Here is an 18,337-nt window from a genome sequence, read left to right as displayed (position 1 = left end):
ATGCACTCTAATATCATCATACCTAATGGCCCCAAAAATTTGGTGAAAAGATGGTTGGACTATGGTAGGAATACACAAGGTTTGTGGCTTTTTCCCCAAAATTTTGGGAGCACAATCCTATGATATAATAATGCTTAACCCCAAAATATCAGTGGGAAATTCAAATCCTTGGTCAGCCTAAACATGAAATTATGATCTAGGGTTTCATACTTAAGAGCTCTCTTTCTTCATTTGAAGGGGATGATTTCTAAGAATCTAAGAGCAGGTTTTTGGAGTATTAGAGCCTTCCTTGCAGTGAAAAAGTAGATCTTTGAAGTCTTCAACAACATTCAACATTCATTCATCAAACATTCATCAAGCATCATTTTATTAATTGGGGGCTTTTGAATATGTAGAAGAATAATAGGACATCACTAACTGACAATTGGCTCGTACCTCTCCCTTGGGGTTGGGTATGGTTTCATGTTGTTTCCATGTCTTTGCATAAGGTTCATTTTGATTCACATTCATGATTTAGATCACTTTTTCATTGTGGATTTAGAGCATTTACTTTGTCAATCATAAGCAATTATGGTTTACTCTTTAGGGTTTCTCTAGGTTGTTTACTTTCACTCTTAGGATCTTGCACATAGATTAGGTTCTTGCACACACATTTTTAGTATATTATTGGCTATTCGTGGAGGTTGAAATCACCAACACAAGGGTTTGACTAAGGAAAAACCCTCTATAGCCACCCTAAACCCTCTTTTTTAGCTTCAGGTATAGGTTTGGATCCGAGCATCACTGAAAGTTTCGAGATTGAAAGAGCACACATAGACAATTATGTATTACAAATCTTGGAAAAAATCCCAAGGATACAGGCGTGGTGCCCTGTTTCTACCCAAAACAGTGGTGTGGTGCCATGAAAATGCCTTCTGTCAGTAGGACTTGGCAGAACAACACTTTTTAGGCTCCAGAATCTCTCCTGTCAGTTGTAGCTCCAGAATTGTAGAATCAGGACAGTGGCGTGGCACCCTGGTCCCAGATATTTCTGCTCAAATTTAAGACATAGGTGCACCTCTAATTTTTCCTTCTGATCTATACTTTTCAGTAGTGTATCAATTGTTCTTTGATCTACATTCTCAGATTAGGGTTTGTTTTCTTACTTGCATTCTAGGTGAGATTTCTTTTTTCATCATTCCTCTCTCTCAGTTACAGCAAAGGAATATAAAACCTAAGAGGTAATCCACAGTTCTCTCTTTCTCATAAGAAGTAGTTGATGTGTGTTACCTCCCTAGGCTCTTTCATATTCCATGAGTGTGTATGAGAGTGGGATTAGGGTTTCCATACGTAGTCTCACTTTTTCCCCTACACAACTCTTAATCAGGTACTAGTAAAGAGAGGTAACAATAAGACACCCTATGAGCTATGGTATGGAAAAACTCCTTGTGTTAGTTATTTTAAAATTTTTGGAAGTCAATGTTTTATCAAGAGAGATAAATACACTAAGAAGTTTGATGCAAAATCTGATGAGGGATTTTTTCTTGGTTACTCTTCTAAGAGTAAAGCATATAAATGTTACAATAAGAGAACTAAGAAAATTGTTGAAAGTGCTAATGTAAAAGATAATGATTTATTTGATAAGTCTGAAGGTACAAGAAGATCATAACCTAAAAAGGATGACAATCAGGAAAAGTTTATGATCATTGAACCAGAACCAAAGAATAATGAAGAACTAGAAAATGCAGAACTAGGTGCTCAACTGGTAAGCAACGACAGTGATGAAGAAGATGCAAAACCGACACATGCAATACCTAGATATGTTAGACTGAATCATTCACAAGAGAAGATAATTGGTGATAAGAATGCAAGTTTGCATACCGGGAAAAAGATCAGTGAGAATTCATGTTTGATATCTACAATAGAACCCAAGATAGTTAAGGAAGCACTAAAGGATGACGATTGGGTTAAGGCAATGAATGAAGAATTAGATAAAATTGAGAATAATCAGACATTGTCACTTGTTCCTAGACAAGAGGATATGAATGTAATTGGAACAAAATGGGTATTTAAGAATAAATTGGATGAAGAAGGAAGGATTGTTAGAAACAAGGCAAGGTTATGTTACTACTTATCAAGTTGCCATTAGTTTTATGTTCAAAGTTATTCTATATACTCTAGTCAGTTACTACTATTGAAATATTCAGTCAGTATGTACAGTTTAGTCGGTTACAGAAGAAAGTAGTCTCAGAGCATAGTTTACACTGAGCTATCTACCGAGTATCATTCCATGTCTACCGAGCAACAAAGATGACACACTGAGTTTATATACACCGAGTGAAACGTGTTACCATATTCATTGAACCTGGACATAAATATGAAAACGTGTTACAAGATCAAGGCACATAGAACCGTTATCACATTGGAAATTGCACTTAAAGATTGTGTATGATTTTGAGGTCATCTAACCAATGAAATATTTTGCATGGTTATTCATTCGATAAAACATGTTTGTAAAATCGAAGCAATGAATGGATCACCGACATAAGAGATCTATTTATAAAGCATGAGTTAATTATTAAAAAGGTGTGTGCATGAGTGTAAAAGACTGTTATAGAGACACAGAGGTCACCGAGAAGGCTTTTAGAGAACAGTCAAAGAACAGAGTAAACAAAAGGGTTTACCGAGTTACTATATGGGTTACTGAGGTATGCTATAAGAAAGGTAATCTTATTCTAAGCACATAGAATCTGCTATAACATTCCAGATGTAAAGTTGCAGATATTTGTAATGATTTATTGTAATATTTTGAAGTTGTAAGAGAAACCTTTAACAGGGTAAAAGACTCTAATCAAGTCTATAAATTGTAAAGCCTCTAACCATGTACAACATTTAGTTTAAGTGTTGTAAAATCCTTTAACAAGGTAGATCTAATAGATCTTGTTACTCCTAACAGGGTAAGCTATCAAAAATAGCTAAACATGTAGCTCTAACCAAGCACTCTTTATTATTGCAGTAGTGAAGTTGTGGGTGCCATCCCCACCATAGTTTTTCTCTCTAACCAAGAGTTTATGCGTAACCAAAATATATGTGTTATGGAGTGAATAATGTATGATTGTTATCTATTTGTTTTAGCTTTATATTATGTTACTGCACTATTCAGTTTATGCATAATAGTAAAGTTATTATTGAAGAAAAGTTTTGAAGTATTGATTCACCCCTCCCCTCTCAGTACATTAGCTTTCCATATTGGGCCTAACAATTGGTATCAGAGCTTCAATCTTGGAAAAGGGTTTAACTGCCTAAAGAGAAAGATCTTATCAATGGAAGGCTATAAACAATCTTAGAGGATTGTGTATCTGCAAGAAGAGCTGGATCATGCTAATCAAGTGATTGCAGACATGCAAAGGCAAATGCAAAAATCTTTGAAAGTAAGAAGAAGATTATCTGATGATTTGCAGGACTCTCAAGAGTTAGTGGAACAAATTGAGACATTATCTAAGAACAATATATCTGAAGAAACTGAAGAAATGATTGGAGTATTGAGAGAAAAGAACAAAGCACTGGTTGATCAACTAAAAGCAATGAAAAGAGAACATGAACATTTCAGCACACAGATGACTGAAAATTTTGATGCATTGAGGATAGCCGAGGATAAAGTAAGAGATCTAGAAAGAGAGAAACAACATCTTGAAGTCTTAGTATCTGATAAGAATGATGAAATCACAAGGATGACTAGAATTCAAAAAAACCTGTCAGATCAACAAGGTTATGCACATCATGAAGCAAATCTGAAGGATGATGAGAATCAAGCATTGAAACTTGAAGTATCAATGTTGACCAATGAACTTGAAATAGAGAAGAAATCCAGAGAAACACTGAAGAAGAGTTATGAAGTATCAAAGATGTTGGATGAGAAATTGAATACAAGAAGACCCAACAAAGACGCAGGACTCGGTTACAAAGGCAAAAACTCTATCGATAGAGGAGAATCATCAAAGCAAGCTGGAAACAAGGAGAACATCAAAAGAGAGAAGCCTATTTGCAACTACTATGGAAATCAAGGTCATACTACCAACATGTGCCAAATCAGAAAAGGTAAGAAACCCAATGTCACTAAGTCCAAAGGTTATTGTTACAATTACAATAAATATGGTCACACATCTAAACAATGTAGGACAAAGTCTGTTAAAAATTATCAAAAGGCAAAATTCAAAGGGTTTTGTAAAAACTGCAATAGATATGACATAGTACCGAGAATTGTTGGTTTAAGCAAAAGAACTATATGTGGTCTGTACACCGAGCAAATGCTAGAGGTTATCGAACTCACACAGATCCTTACCGACAGTATTCTACAGTACCATGGGATTACAATACACGGATATGGTGTGAATGTTGTGGAAGATATGGATATATAAGTGCCAACTGTTTTATAAGGTTTGGGATGAACAACCGAAGATCATGGAGAAATCCTCGTATGGCATGTTTTCAATGTCACAAAGTTGGACACTTAGCTGGAGATTGCAGAGATCAACCTAGAAAAGACACTAAGTAAATAAAAGAAAAATTAAAGATGATTTGAAAATGAAGGAAATTGTGTCAAATAAAGAAAGCACCTTACCTACCAAGTTAGGTGCTCCTATTCCAAATTAATCAGTAAAGGTATGAAGGGATTGCATTCTATCAAGGTTAAATCTTAACATTTCCTATTTTATTATGTACTTAACTCAAATCTGCATAATTAAGATGTAATAGTAAATTTGAAATTCTATCAAAGTCTTTTGAAGCATTTTATAGGAAACCTGTCAAGTCAGTGAATACAGGAAGCCTTTCAAGTTGGTTACTCGGTTAAAGCAAAAAAAGGAAAGAAGGTTTAGTGGAACCGAGTGCATTTAATATTTTTGACCTAACCTGCATGGAGCCCGATAAGGCATATTGTGTACTTAAAAGCATTTTCATTGTCATTTTCAACTCACCAAGTTTTCGAGAGAGCAGAGAAAAGTGAATCTAAGGCGACCAAACCTCCTACAAAGAAAATTCAAGGTATTTACATCAATCTCAATGCATTGTTAAGTTGTTTTACCAATCTTATCAAGTTGCTATTATTTGGTAAGTGTGGAACGTCAGTCGTTTGAAATCCTGAAACCTTAAGGATCCTTTGTTAGCTTTTATCTTAAATCTAAAATGTCACCTAAGATCCAAGATCCCATTGTTGTCAAGAATGTAGAGAAGCCCTCACTAAAATACTCTTTGACTCCCAAAGTTGCACCTGAACCGGATGACAAAACCACTTTTTCACTCATCCCGAATAGAGTGTTGTTAGTCGAGGATGTGAGATTCTTCACCAAATGTCATGTTGAAGAACTCGGTCATGTTGAAATTAAAGACACCTATGATGAATTATGCACAGACAGTAAATTGAATAGCAAGTATGAGCACATTAAGATACAGGGATTAATTGAAGCCCTAACCTATCCCCGTGTGTTCAAACCCCAGTGGATCAAGTTTGTTCTAAGCAGAGTTCATGATGATTTCATGTGGCTAGAAGAGAAACCATTTAAGATTACCAAGGAAATCATTCATCTGATTACCAGTTACCCTATTTATGATCATGCCCGAGCCTAAAAAATGATATCACAAAAGGAATTGATCAGTTTAACCATAGTGGAATCAGATTGGAGAGGATTAAAACTGAATAATGTCACAAATGAAGAACTAAAATTTGCCATTAGAGTAATAGGTTACTATTTCTTCCAATCAACAAGGGAAAATAGTGTACCCTGTGGAGTAGTAGACTTGGCATACAAAATTGTGAAAAAGGGAATGAAAATTGATCTATGTGAGGTGTTGCTGAAGAACCTGTTTGACAATCTAAACATCATCAAGAAGCCAAAGAAGAACAACCTGGCTAATACACTAAAGTTTGGATCATTACTTTATGCATGTTTTTCTATTTTGAAAAATTCTTTCCATCAGTTGGTAAATTTGTTTGGGAACTACACCGACCAATCACCCATCAGATTAATGACTTCATTAAGAAGTTAGGTGATAATTTTAATGATATTATGGATGATTACTTATGTAAGTTCCAAGAAAAAATGCATAACAGGTACCGGATTCCACCCCAGCTAGTGGAGAAATACAAAAATGACATATGTTTTGAAGTTAACACTGATTACTTTGTGTGAATGCTGTGGAACCAAGGACTCAATCTTTGTCACCTATGGGATACAAATTTGATTTTGACATCACACAAGAACAAATTGATGCACTTCTTACATTATCGAGGCATGCTACCGAGCTAAGGTATGGAACCTATGAGGAAGTAAAGGAAAAGTTAAAGATAAGAATTGTAGTACCCAAAGCTACAAGAAAGGCAACAAAGATGATAAAGGTATTGTCAGAGAAATTCGGTGAAGACTCTTCCTCTACACCTGTCAAAGGCACCATTGCCATTACCAAAGAGGAATTTGAAGCCCAAGAGGTAGCAATAACACTAAGCACTGAAATGCCTAAGGGAAAAGTGTTGAAGAGAAAGAAACTAGACACATCAAAGGTCCCACCAACTCCACCTCCAAAGCGACCTAACACTAGAGCGTTTGCAGCTTCACCGAGTAAGAAAACAAAAAGTGTTACTACTTCCAAGGTAACAAAGACCTACAAGAAATCTACTCGGAGACTCATTTTGGCAAAAGAGTCTAGTGATACCAAATTAGAGGATGCAAGCAAATTTTAGATTGTCAAAAGCAAGAAGGTAAATGTACATAGTGTTGAAAACTTTTGTGCTAATCTGAAAGAATATGGAGGATTTGGTTCATTTAGATATGTTAAGTATGAAACCAGAAATAATGATGAGAAGAGACAAATTGAAGAAGCTGTCATCTGTGCACTTCTAAAATTCTAATTATCTCCATTGGAACTAGCAAATTCACTTCCAAATGAACTTTACTTGTATATTGATAATAGGGGGAAGTATGCAATGGACTCGAAGAAATAGATCAGAGAAAGAAGTCTGGTTCATCTATTTCCTGACATGTCAGTAGCTGAAATAAAAGAACATCTGACAACCTACAACTCAAAGTTTCTTGTCAAACAAAGAGCCTTAAAACTAATGAATGGGATGTACATTGAAGTCGAAAATGAGATAAAAGAAAAGTGGCAAGAAATCTTTAAAATCAAGGATGTCGGTGAGCAAGCTGAAATTGAAATTGTTGATGTCACCGAGAAAGATCCTGATGTTACCGAGAAAGACCCTGCTGACACAATTCAAATAGATGAAGATATCATGGATAGAGAAGCACCCGAACAAGAAATGATAGAAGGCAATGCATATGCAAAACTTGTATCTAGTGAATTAGTCTTGGAACAAGTTCAGCCTTATCCACCGATCAAGCAACCTGTCTCAACTGAGACCCCTCAGGATATGGAGCAAGACACTGAAGGCCACAAGTCTACAACGGGAGAAGGTACTACTCAAGAATAGACATCTCAAGCACCTTCTAGCACTACAAATGTTGCAACTAAGACACAAAGTACCGAGAAAACAAAGGACTCTACAGAGGCTAAAGAAATCGATCAAAGTGTTGCCTCTACTGAGCAACCTACTGAGGGTCATCAAGCCTCACAAGCCATTGTCTTAGTTCCATCGGTGAAAGGTAAAGAAAAGAAGATGAAAAAGCATAGTTTTAAAGTTGATTTGTCAAAACCAATAGTGTTGCCCAATATAGATATATCAAAATTAAAGGGGCAAGCACTCATTGATTTCGGTGAACTATGCAAAGCAAAGGCCAAACAAGAGAAGCAAATGGCCATTCAAAAGAATAGTAAGGTACTTCAGAAGGTGAAAGCACTCTTAATAGATATGTTACCTGAAGCGTCAGTGTCAACAGATGTGGCCATCCACATTCAACTGGATGAACTCCTAACAAAGATAGAGACATCTGGACTAGATGCATTGGAATATCTGAGCAAGCTAAAAGACAAAGAGCTCACTGCAAAAATGATAGAAGAGGTACATAAAGCTATGGCTATTGGCAAAGTTAAACTTGTCAAATTTATTGCTGAGTTGACTCCTCAACTCAAGCATATTCTCTATTTATTTTAGAAACTCTACACATTTTCTTTATTCATTAAATACATAAAAAATAAATAAGAGGCAATTGAGAAAGAGATCACCGATCTCTCAAATAAGTTGACCATAGAGCCAAATTCAATTCAGAATTTTTATACAAAGCTACAATAGCTCATGGCTTAACAATTGGACCTAAGAAATGAAGACCACAAGATTGGGATGGACATAATGACACTTCAGACATTATTCCTTCCTCATCTCTCATCCGTCCAAGAACAAATCAACCGAGCCACCTCCTTATCTACTACACAAGAGGGAAGCACTCTAGATGGCTTAACATCATTATTGGCTGATATTCAAGTGCATAATTCTTTAATGGACAATGTAAAGAATGCCCTCCCTGTCGCTCTCACCGAAGCACGAACCAAGTACAAATCCATTTTTGACCAGTTACCACCCCTGAATGGTAATTAAGTTTTGATGTTTGTTAAAAAGGGGGAGTGATATAGTACTAGAGGAATAATAGGAGTGATACAACATTGGGGGAGTGATATAGTATTCAAGTATCAAACAAAAGGAGTATAGTATACAGGGGGAGTATACCAAGTAGAGTAAGCAGAGTATCCAAGAGTAGTGAACCGAGAAGTAAACAAAATAGTAAGCAAAGAAGCAGAACAGATCATCGAGCATACAAAATCAGAGTTTTGTACAAGTATATCGATAAGGGGAGTATATTTTCATTGACTATTGTATATATTGTTAGTATAGTCAAATTTTGCAAGTATATAGATCATTGAGTTATAACTTTGAAAGTAGTTTTTGTCAAACATCTCAACTAATGTCAAAAGGGGAGATTGTTACTACTTATCAAGTTGCCATTAGTTTTATGTTCAAAGTTATTCTATATACTCTAGTTAGTTACTACTATCAAAATATTCAGTCGGTATGCACAGTTCAGTCGGTTACAAAAGAAAGTAGTCTCAGAGTGTAGTTTACATCGAGCTGTCTACCAAGTATCATTCCATATCTACCAATCAACAAAGATGACACACCAGGTTGATAAACACCGAATGAAACATGTTACCAGATTCATTGAACCTAGACATACATATGAAAACGTGTTACAATATCAAGGCACATAGAACTATTATCACATTGGAAATTGCACTTAAAGATTGTGTATGATTTTGAGGTCATCTAACCAATGAAATATTTTACATGGTTATTCATTCGATAAAACATGTTTGTAAGATCGAAGTAATGAATGGATCACTGACATAAGAGATCTATTTATACAGCATGAGTGAAGAATTGAAAAGGTGTGTGCATGAGTGTAAGAAGACTGTTACAAAGACACAAAGGTCACCGAGAAGGTTTTCAAAGAATAGTCAAAGAACAAAGTAAACAGAAGGGTTTACCGAGTTACTATATGGGTTACCAAGGTATGCTATAAGCAAGGTAATCTTATTTTGAGCACATAGAATCTGCTATAACATTCCAGATGTAAAGTTGTAGATATTTGTAATGATTTATTGTAATATTTTGAAGTTGTAAGAGAAACCTTTAACAGGGTAAAAGACTCTAATCAAGTCTATAAATTGTAAAGCCTCTAACCAGGTACAAAATTTAGTTTAAGTGTTGTAAAATCCTTTAGCAAGGTAGATCTAAGAGATCTTGTTACTCCTAACAAGGTAAGCTATCAGAAATAGCTAAACATGTAGCTCTAACCAAGCACTCTTTATTATTGCAGTACTGAAGTTGTGGGTGCCATCCCCACTGCAGTTTTTCTCTCTAACCAAGAGTTTTTGCATAACCAAAATATATGTGTTATGGAGTGAATCATGTATGATTGTTATCTATTTGTTTTAGCTTTATATTATGTTACTGCACTATTCGGTTTATGCATAACAGTAAAGTTATTATTGAAGAAAATTTTTGAAGTACTGATTCACCCCTCCCCTCTCAGTACATTAGCTTTCCATATTGGGCCTAACAAGTTAGTCTGCAAAGGGTATGGTCAAGAGGAAGGTGAGGATTATGGTGAAATATTTGCACGTATTGCTAGATTAGAAGGTGTAAGGATGTTGTTGGCATTTGCTATATATAAGGGATTCAAAGTCTACCAAATGGATATCAAGTCATCCTTTCTAAATGGGATTCTAGAAGAAGTGTGCATTGAACAATTGGATGGATTTTCCTTGACCAATGATAAAGACATGGTGTGTAAATTGCACAAAGAACTATATGGTCTTAAACAGGCACCGAGAGCATGGTATGCGAGATTACATGCACATTTTATCAAGATTGGATTCCAATGTACTAGTGAGGACATAAATATTTATTTGAAGACTGATGGAAACAAGATGCTGATAGCAAAAGTGTTTGTTGATGACATATTTTTTGGTGGAAATGATGATATGTGTATGGACTTTGCTGATATAATGAAAAATGAATTTGAAATATCTCTAATCGATGAAAATTAAGCTCTTTATTGTCTTATGGGTTCAACAACTAGATCATGGTATCTTTATTTGTCAGATCGAGTATATCCAAGAGGTGTTTAAGACTTTTGACATGGAAGACTGCAAACTGGTAGGAACACCGATGGTGACTAGTTGCAAGTTGTCAAGGGAAGATGATTCTCCTGATGTTATTTAAAAATAGTATAGATCTATGATTGGCAAGCTACACTATATTGTCCATATTAGACCAGACATTTCTCATGATGTTGGATTAGTGGCTATATTTCTAAAAGAGCCTAAAAAGAGTCATATGGTGGCTATGAAGAGAATTTTTTGGTATCTCAAAGGCACAATAGACTATGGTTTATGATGTATACTAAGAGAGGGGGGGTGAATTAGTATACCTAAAAACTTAACCAAACTCTTAAACAATTTTCTAGCAGACTGTTGTAGTAGCTTAACCAGTAAACTGGTTAAAACATAAACAAACCAAATAGCAAATAAAGCATTCACCCATAAAAGCACAATCACCATAACACAAGATATTTTGACGTGGAAACCCAAATGGAAAAAACCACGGTGAGTAAAACTCACAAGTCAACTATCTGCAGAATAGTAACCAGACCGGTTAAGGTCTTACAATGTTCTTCACCAGAACAGATCCTGTTAGGAATCCAGATGTATGTTAGGAGATAAGTCTTGTCAAAGACTACCCTATTAAAGGATTTTAGATCCACAACTATGAACCACCTTGTTAGAGGATTTACAATAAGCTTGGTTGGGCCTACTCAGTTAAGGGTTTCAGACTTGTCGAAGATATTAGTAATCAAGAAGTGAGTGATCTAGATAGTAGCACAGAATGCTTGATTAGATCCCTGATAACACCTTGTTAATGCATTCAAGAATTACTTCAGTCTTCTATGCTTTGCACTCTTCAATCTCAGTCACGAGATACCTTTTATATCAAAATATTCGCACTTAACTACTTCTATTCTCTACTTAAAACCCTAGACATGATGTCCTTAAATAGGAACTTGATTTCATGTCAGTCCAATAGGATTAGATTACAATTTCCTAGGTACAGTGCATCTAGACACATTTGGTAGCATGGCACAGAAACACTGCTAAAGTGTCGTTGGATGATAACTCATCACACATTATATATATATATATATATATATATATATATATATATATATATCAATTAATTACATATACCAATCACCGCTTAATAAGTGAAGACTGGAAAACTTGATCATAGTCGATCTGATCAAAAGATTGACTGTCACTCGGGGTCTCCATTCTGCTTGAGGTCTTCATACCACTTGACCGATAAGCTTCTCCTTTAAAACATCGATAGTCTTCAATCAAATAAAGACTATTCATACAATACTGGTTAGAACAATTACTGGTTGAGAATAATACATTCATAAAATAAGTGTGTGTCCATCAATGACAATCACAACTAAACAATATCAAAATACCAATAATCTCCCCCTTTGGCATTGATGGCAACACTTAGGAAAAAAAAATTTACATCTAAGTGCTTTGAACAAAAAAAAATGTCATAAGCAGAATTACTCCACCTAAGCATATACACTACTCCATTTGCAAAAATACTTGTCAAAATTTGAAAATAGATACACTACACCCCCTTTGCCAACAATGACAAAGCAAATACAAAATATTGCCAGTTTGTATAACATGAAAATAGAGTATGTGTTTATGACAACAAGGAATAAAATTTCTCAAAAAGAGATTTAAAGTTTTGCAGAAAGTCCTTCATATCGAAAGACCATGAGTCAAGAAGTGAGGCAGCAATTTCACTCTCGATCTTCATTTGGAAGGCTAGTTCTTCCATCGCATATATGGTGCTCAGCTCCTATGTCACAGTGATATCTTCTAGGTTCAGAAAGCATTTATGAAGTACCTGCAATTTAGGCAATAAGAGAAACTAAAGCACCTACAAATCTTGAGTCCGATTGCACATTTCTGAGTCAGGCTTGGCAATTTGATACTGATAATGATGAATAGAGTGTCCATAGGCTGTGAATAGATAATAGGGCAGGTTGAAATTGCTGATGTATTTCTGCAACTCAGTTTGTAATAGGGTCTTCTACTTCAGATCATCTTCATAGAACAGGTGAGGTTGATAGATTTTTCTTAAGAGTAGGTTACCTTCACCCATAGCTGATCTTATATTATCTTTCTGTTTAACTAGTTTTACCCAGTTGTTATTCATGTGTTGTATTAAGGTAATTGTGAGTGCCTTTTCATGGCTCTTATTTGCAGTGGCCTAGGCAACATCTTCCAAACATTATACCTGGTCATTGACTACTGTGTAGAGTAGTTTGAGCTTAGCTAGTGAGGACTCGGTACTGGGGAGATTAGTACCAGGGATTAGATTGGAAAGGGTGTCAATGGAAAATTGAATGACATCATGTTCTTTCTTTTTCCTTAGTTCTTCCAATCTTTCCTGCGCTAAGTGAATGCTTCATAGTAGCTCAGTTTCATCAGCCGACTGGGTCAAACAAACAAGAGTCAAGTCAGCGGAACTGGTGGGATCAATCTGCTTGGCTTGATCTCTAGGGGCCTTAGGAATCTATTCTCCTTCTTTGGATTTGACCTCTTCTTGTCTTCGCTTCTCCTCTTCATCTCTTTCTTGCGCTAGCTTGATAGCCTTCTCCTCTTGGTTCTTTCTCTCTTCTTCTCTATGTTTCTCCTTTTCGTTCTTCTTCTCTATTTCTTTCCTCTTTTCTTCTTCTTCCTTTTCCTTTTTCTCATCTTCTTCCTTTCTTTTCTTCTCTTCTTCCTCCTTTTTCTTCTTTTCCTCTTCTTCCATTTTCTTCTTTTCCTATTGCGCTTTCTTCGCTTGTTCTTTCTCTTGTTTTTCTTTTTCTACTTTCTCTTTTTCAAGTTTCTCATTTTTTGCTTTCTCTGCCTTTTCTTTCTCTAATCTTTTAGTTTCAGCTTGCTCCTTATCTGGAGTGATATCTTCTATTTCTAGTGCATCAACATCAATGGGATCATTTTGTTCTACTATTATTTCACCCATACTGTCAAAGACTTCATTGGGTTTGGTTGTGGATAGATCAGGCTCTTGTTCAACCAACCGATTAGCTTCTTGTACTCTTTGCATGTCAACAAAAGTTTTCACCTTCAAATGGGTGTCTTGTTCCACTTCAGAAAATTTGCCTTCGAGTAGCACAAGTATTCTTTTTGCATGAAGAAAATGCTTTTGCTCTTATCAATGAGTTCAAACAATTCAGAATTAGAGACATCTGGAAAATATTGAGCAAAACTTTTCTCTCTGATGTCTTGCTCCTTGTCAATAGCAATGTGCCATTTGTTGTCCAAAGAATCATACAAGGATTTGGATGTAACAGATTTGATCTTAGAAGGTGACAAATCATTTATGCATAGATATTTAATGAGTTCTTGTTCAACCTCCTCCTTTTCATTATCATTGAAATCATCAAAATAATCCTTTAAATCATCAAGGAATTTTCTTCTAATATTCTTTATGGTTCTTTAACAATGTGTCATAGGCTTGTAAGAAAAAATATCTAAGTTTATCGGTGCAGAAATTGTAGGTACATTACCGATTGACTTCACTCTCTTGGTAGATTGCCTTGTCTTCTTTACTTCTACCTTTGACTTAGAGTCTTCAGGATCTGGTGAGTGATTCCTAGTTTTCCATGTCCATTTGAACACCTTTGTCGGAATAGCCTCCGGTTTCTTTTTAGCAGGTGACCTTTTGGTCACTTTGGGTTTAGTAGTAGATGTAACCAGTGTCGATGCTGATGGTGCTGCTTTACCTTTTATCTCCTTTGGTTTCTCACTAGATTTGATTCTCTCTAAATAAGTACCTCTCCTCTTCTTTTTGGGATCCAGTGGTGAGGCTATTAGGGTTGAGGTGTATCCTATCAATATATCATTTACCACCTCATAGGCCATAGGCCGAACTATATCTTTTCTTGGTTCAACTGCTTCCATTATGTATTCATCTGTTTTGATGGTGAAATAGATGTCATCTTCATATTCTTTAAATAAATCACCAGATATTCTCATTCTCTGGTTCATTTTTAGTTTGAATTCACCAAAGTATTTGTTCAAGGTCTATGGATATCTAGTTTTGATTGCTTGCAGACTCTCCTTTATTTGTCTGGTAATCGGTAGATCAGTTGACCATTCAACATCACTGACTCCAGGAAAGTATCTTTGAAAGTAGAAGAATAAACCAATTAGTAATTGACCAAACTTGAACCTTTGAGTTTTATCTGATTTGATCGACTTCAGGTTCTCTAAGAATTGATTCTTCATACATGTACATAGATCACATTCTGCATCATCCTTCATCATCCTGTAAGCGGCATGCACCGCAGCTAAAGGAACAAAATTTATTCTACTAGGATAAAATATTTTGTACCCTATTACCATACATGCATATTTCACTAAATCATCTTTAATGGTATTGACAATCATTGCTCGTTGATCACTTACTAAACCGGTGAGCTCCGTTACTTTCATTTTAGGGATTTTCTGAAGAATGAGCACTTCCCCAATATTGTAGAATCTGGTCACGGCATGAATTTCCTCAAGTGTAATGTCATGTGTTCCTTCAAGGTACATTTTGTCACCATGAACCCTACTAAGGATAATCCTGATGTGTTCCTCGGTAAAATCTTCAAGAAAGTAAACTGTATTGTGAAATTTCTTCTTCTCTATTATGCTATATTCAGGTTTAATCTTTTTATCATTTCCATAGAACAGACTCAGCTGGGAGTGAATTACTAGGGACCCTAGGTCTTCTAGTTTACAATCAATATATCCTGTAACATCTCCTTCAATAATGACTCCGATGGGAATTTGGGATAGGGCATTGTACCTCATCTTAAGAAGCTCAGGTGTGTCCTTGGGTTCAGTAGAACTAGAGGTGACATCTGATGTAGATGCAATACTAAACTCATTCCAAATGATAAGAATGTTTCAAAGAGAAATATGTTTATTCTCTGAGCTTTAGGGTTTGTTGATGACATGAAAAACACACTTCTCTAGATGCTTGATTACCACTCTGACTTTCACACTGATAGTATGAAACAGTTGCAAGATTTGAGCAAGATTTATTTTTGAATTCTTTTGAATGTAAGATGAAATGCTCTGGTTGCGCTACTCAACTTAAATGAAGTTTCTCGATAGCTAGGTAAGTAGAAATGATGACAAAAGTCACTTTTAAACTTTCTCCCACCTACCATAATAAATGCATCACTTATTAGGGTTCAAACCCTAATTTTACTTTTTACCGCTTCAATTCTTTTGTCTGTTGACAGGTAACAACTATCAATAAAAGTGCCTTACCGATATACTCTGGGGGTTTCTAAATATTATACCGATATGCTCCCCCTAAGCTTTTTGAAGCTCAGTTTATTGATTCAAAGATTTCCACACTTGGTGCGGAAATTGGTTTGTCATGTGACTTCACCTCAGATTTATTTTTCCAAGTTTTTTCCATATCCGCTTGAACGGTTTCAATATCAATCTTCCCTTCAGTTTTGATCAGTATGTTTCCCGATAGATTCTTTCTCAGTCTACATGCTCTGGTGGTATGTCCTAGTTTGTTGTAGTGATAGCATACCATTCCAGGTGTTCTCCATGGTCCATTATTCACATTTCCATTCTTCCTTATGCATGTTGCAGCAGTGTGATCGCTACCATGATAGATTAGACAGGTTTCTCTCCAACTAGTTTCTGCTTCACAACAATTGGACTGGTGGTCATGGGTTCTGTACTAGTTTGGGTTCTGGTTTATAAGAGGTTTATGGGTGGCTCCATTGGATCTTGGTGGATTATTTCCAGAGTTGTTGATAACTAACTTGCACTCAAAAGATCTATGCCCAAACTTGCTACATGCATAACAGTGACCATTAAATCTACTAGGTCTAGCCACATTATTTTGAAAATAAGGAAAATTATTGTAAGGCTTGCTCCTAGATACATTTGTAGTATGTCCTTCCTTAAGACAGTTGAAGCATACATGTTTAAACTTTTTCTTACCTTTACTTCCATTGTTGTCCTTAGGTGCTAATTATTTATTCAATGCATCACTCTTGGTTCTAGAGGTCTCACCTTCCTCGTATTTAGAGAAACCAAGTCCAGTGGTATCCTTTGATGGTTTTACTGATTCTAGTTTTTGTTCTAACTTGACAGCACTCCGATTGAACTTAGCAAGTATTTCTTTGGTCTCAATAAGTTCCTTGGAAAGAGCATCATTGGTCTTCACTAAGGTTTCATTTTGAGAGATACTTGCATTTAGTTCAGCTTGCATTTCTTCTTTCTCTTCTTTACCCTCCTACAGATAGGCGGTAATGGTGCCAACTTCTTGCTGTAATTTAAAGATCTCATGCTCCTTGTCCTTTACCAGATCTTCAGCTTTTCTCCTATTTTCCAGTTCCTGAATCATCCTGATAATTAGTCCTTCTAACTCCCTCCTTAGGTTAGTTTTGGATTCATTTAGTTTCTCCACTTCTCCAACTAGGGCATCCATGTCTACTTCATCAAAGGAGCTATTTTCAGTAAGTTCTATCAACTGCTCAGCAAGCTCTCTTCTCTTGGCTAAAGAGGATTTAAACTTGATCTTGAGTTCATCATAGGCTTTCTCAGATTCAGCCAAACGGTGAGTGAGTTCCCTCATACTATATTCTCCCATAGCTCCTTTTAGATGGTTAGACTTATGGAAAGGTTGGCTCTGATACCAATTGATGAATACGAAGAGGGGGGGTGAATTATTATACCTAAAAACTTAACCAAACTCTTAAACAATTTTCCAGCAGACCGGTGTAGTAGCTTAACCAGTAAAGTGGTTAAAACATAAACAAACCAAATAACAAATAAAGCATTCACCCATAAAATCACAATCACCATAACACAAGATATTTTGACATGGAAACCCAAATGGGAAAAACCATGGTGAGTAAAGCTCACAAGTCAACTATCTGCAAAATAGTAATTGGACCAGTTAAAGTCAGACCGATTAAGTTCTTACAATGTTCTTCACCAGAGCAGATCCTGTTAGGAATCCAGATCTTTGTTAGGAGATAAGTCTTGTCAAAGACTACCCTGTTAAAGGATTTTAGATCGACAAATGTGAACCACCTTGTTAGAGGATTTACAATATTCTTGGCTAGGCCTACCCAGTTAAGGGTTTCAAACTTGTCAAAGATATTAGTAATCAACAAGTGAGTGATCTAGATTGTAGCATAGAATGCTTGATTAGATCCCTGATAACTCCTTGTTAATGCATTCAAGCATTACTTCAGTCTTCTATGCTTTGCACTCTTCAATCTCAATCATGAGATACCTTTTATCTCAAAAGATTCACACTTAAATACTTCTATTCTCTACTTAAAACCCTAGAAATGATGTCCTTAAATAGGAACTTGATTTCATGACGGTCCAATAGGATTATATTACAATTTCCTAGGTACAATGCATCTAGACACATTTGGTAACATGACATAGAAACATCGCTAAAGTATCAGTGGATGATAACTCATCACACATTACATATATATAGATATATATATATATATATATATATATATATATATATATATATTTATCGGTTAATTACATATACCAATCACCACTTAATAGGTGAAGACTGGAAAACTTGATCATAGTCGATTTGATCAAAAGATTGACTGTCGCTCGGGGTCTCTGTTCTGGTTGAGGTCTTCATACCACTGGACCGGTAAGCTTCTCCTTTAAAACACTGATAGTCTTCAATCAAATAAAGACTATTCATACAATATCGGTTAGAACAGTT

General features: G+C 35.8%; 1 protein-coding gene across 1 annotated transcript in view; it reads right to left on the bottom strand.

Annotated features, from left to right (window-relative positions):
- LOC131036233 (uncharacterized) overlaps positions 1-14,508 on the bottom strand; it is a 36,230-nt gene extending 21,722 nt beyond the window's left edge. The window contains exons 1-2 of the mRNA XM_057968079.1: positions 14,115-14,508; positions 13,415-13,755 (exon numbers count right to left, since the gene is read on the bottom strand). Coding sequence (XP_057824062.1) covers positions 13,415-13,755; positions 14,115-14,508 — 735 coding nt within the window. The remainder of the gene's footprint in view (positions 1-13,414; positions 13,756-14,114) is intronic.
- Positions 14,509-18,337: the final 3,829 nt, after the last annotated feature.

This window comes from Cryptomeria japonica, chromosome 6 (assembly GCF_030272615.1).
Source record: "Cryptomeria japonica chromosome 6, Sugi_1.0, whole genome shotgun sequence".
Taxonomy (NCBI): domain Eukaryota; kingdom Viridiplantae; phylum Streptophyta; class Pinopsida; order Cupressales; family Cupressaceae; genus Cryptomeria; species Cryptomeria japonica.
Note: the sequence above shows the minus strand (reverse complement) of the source record. Positions and strands in the feature narration are given on the sequence as shown.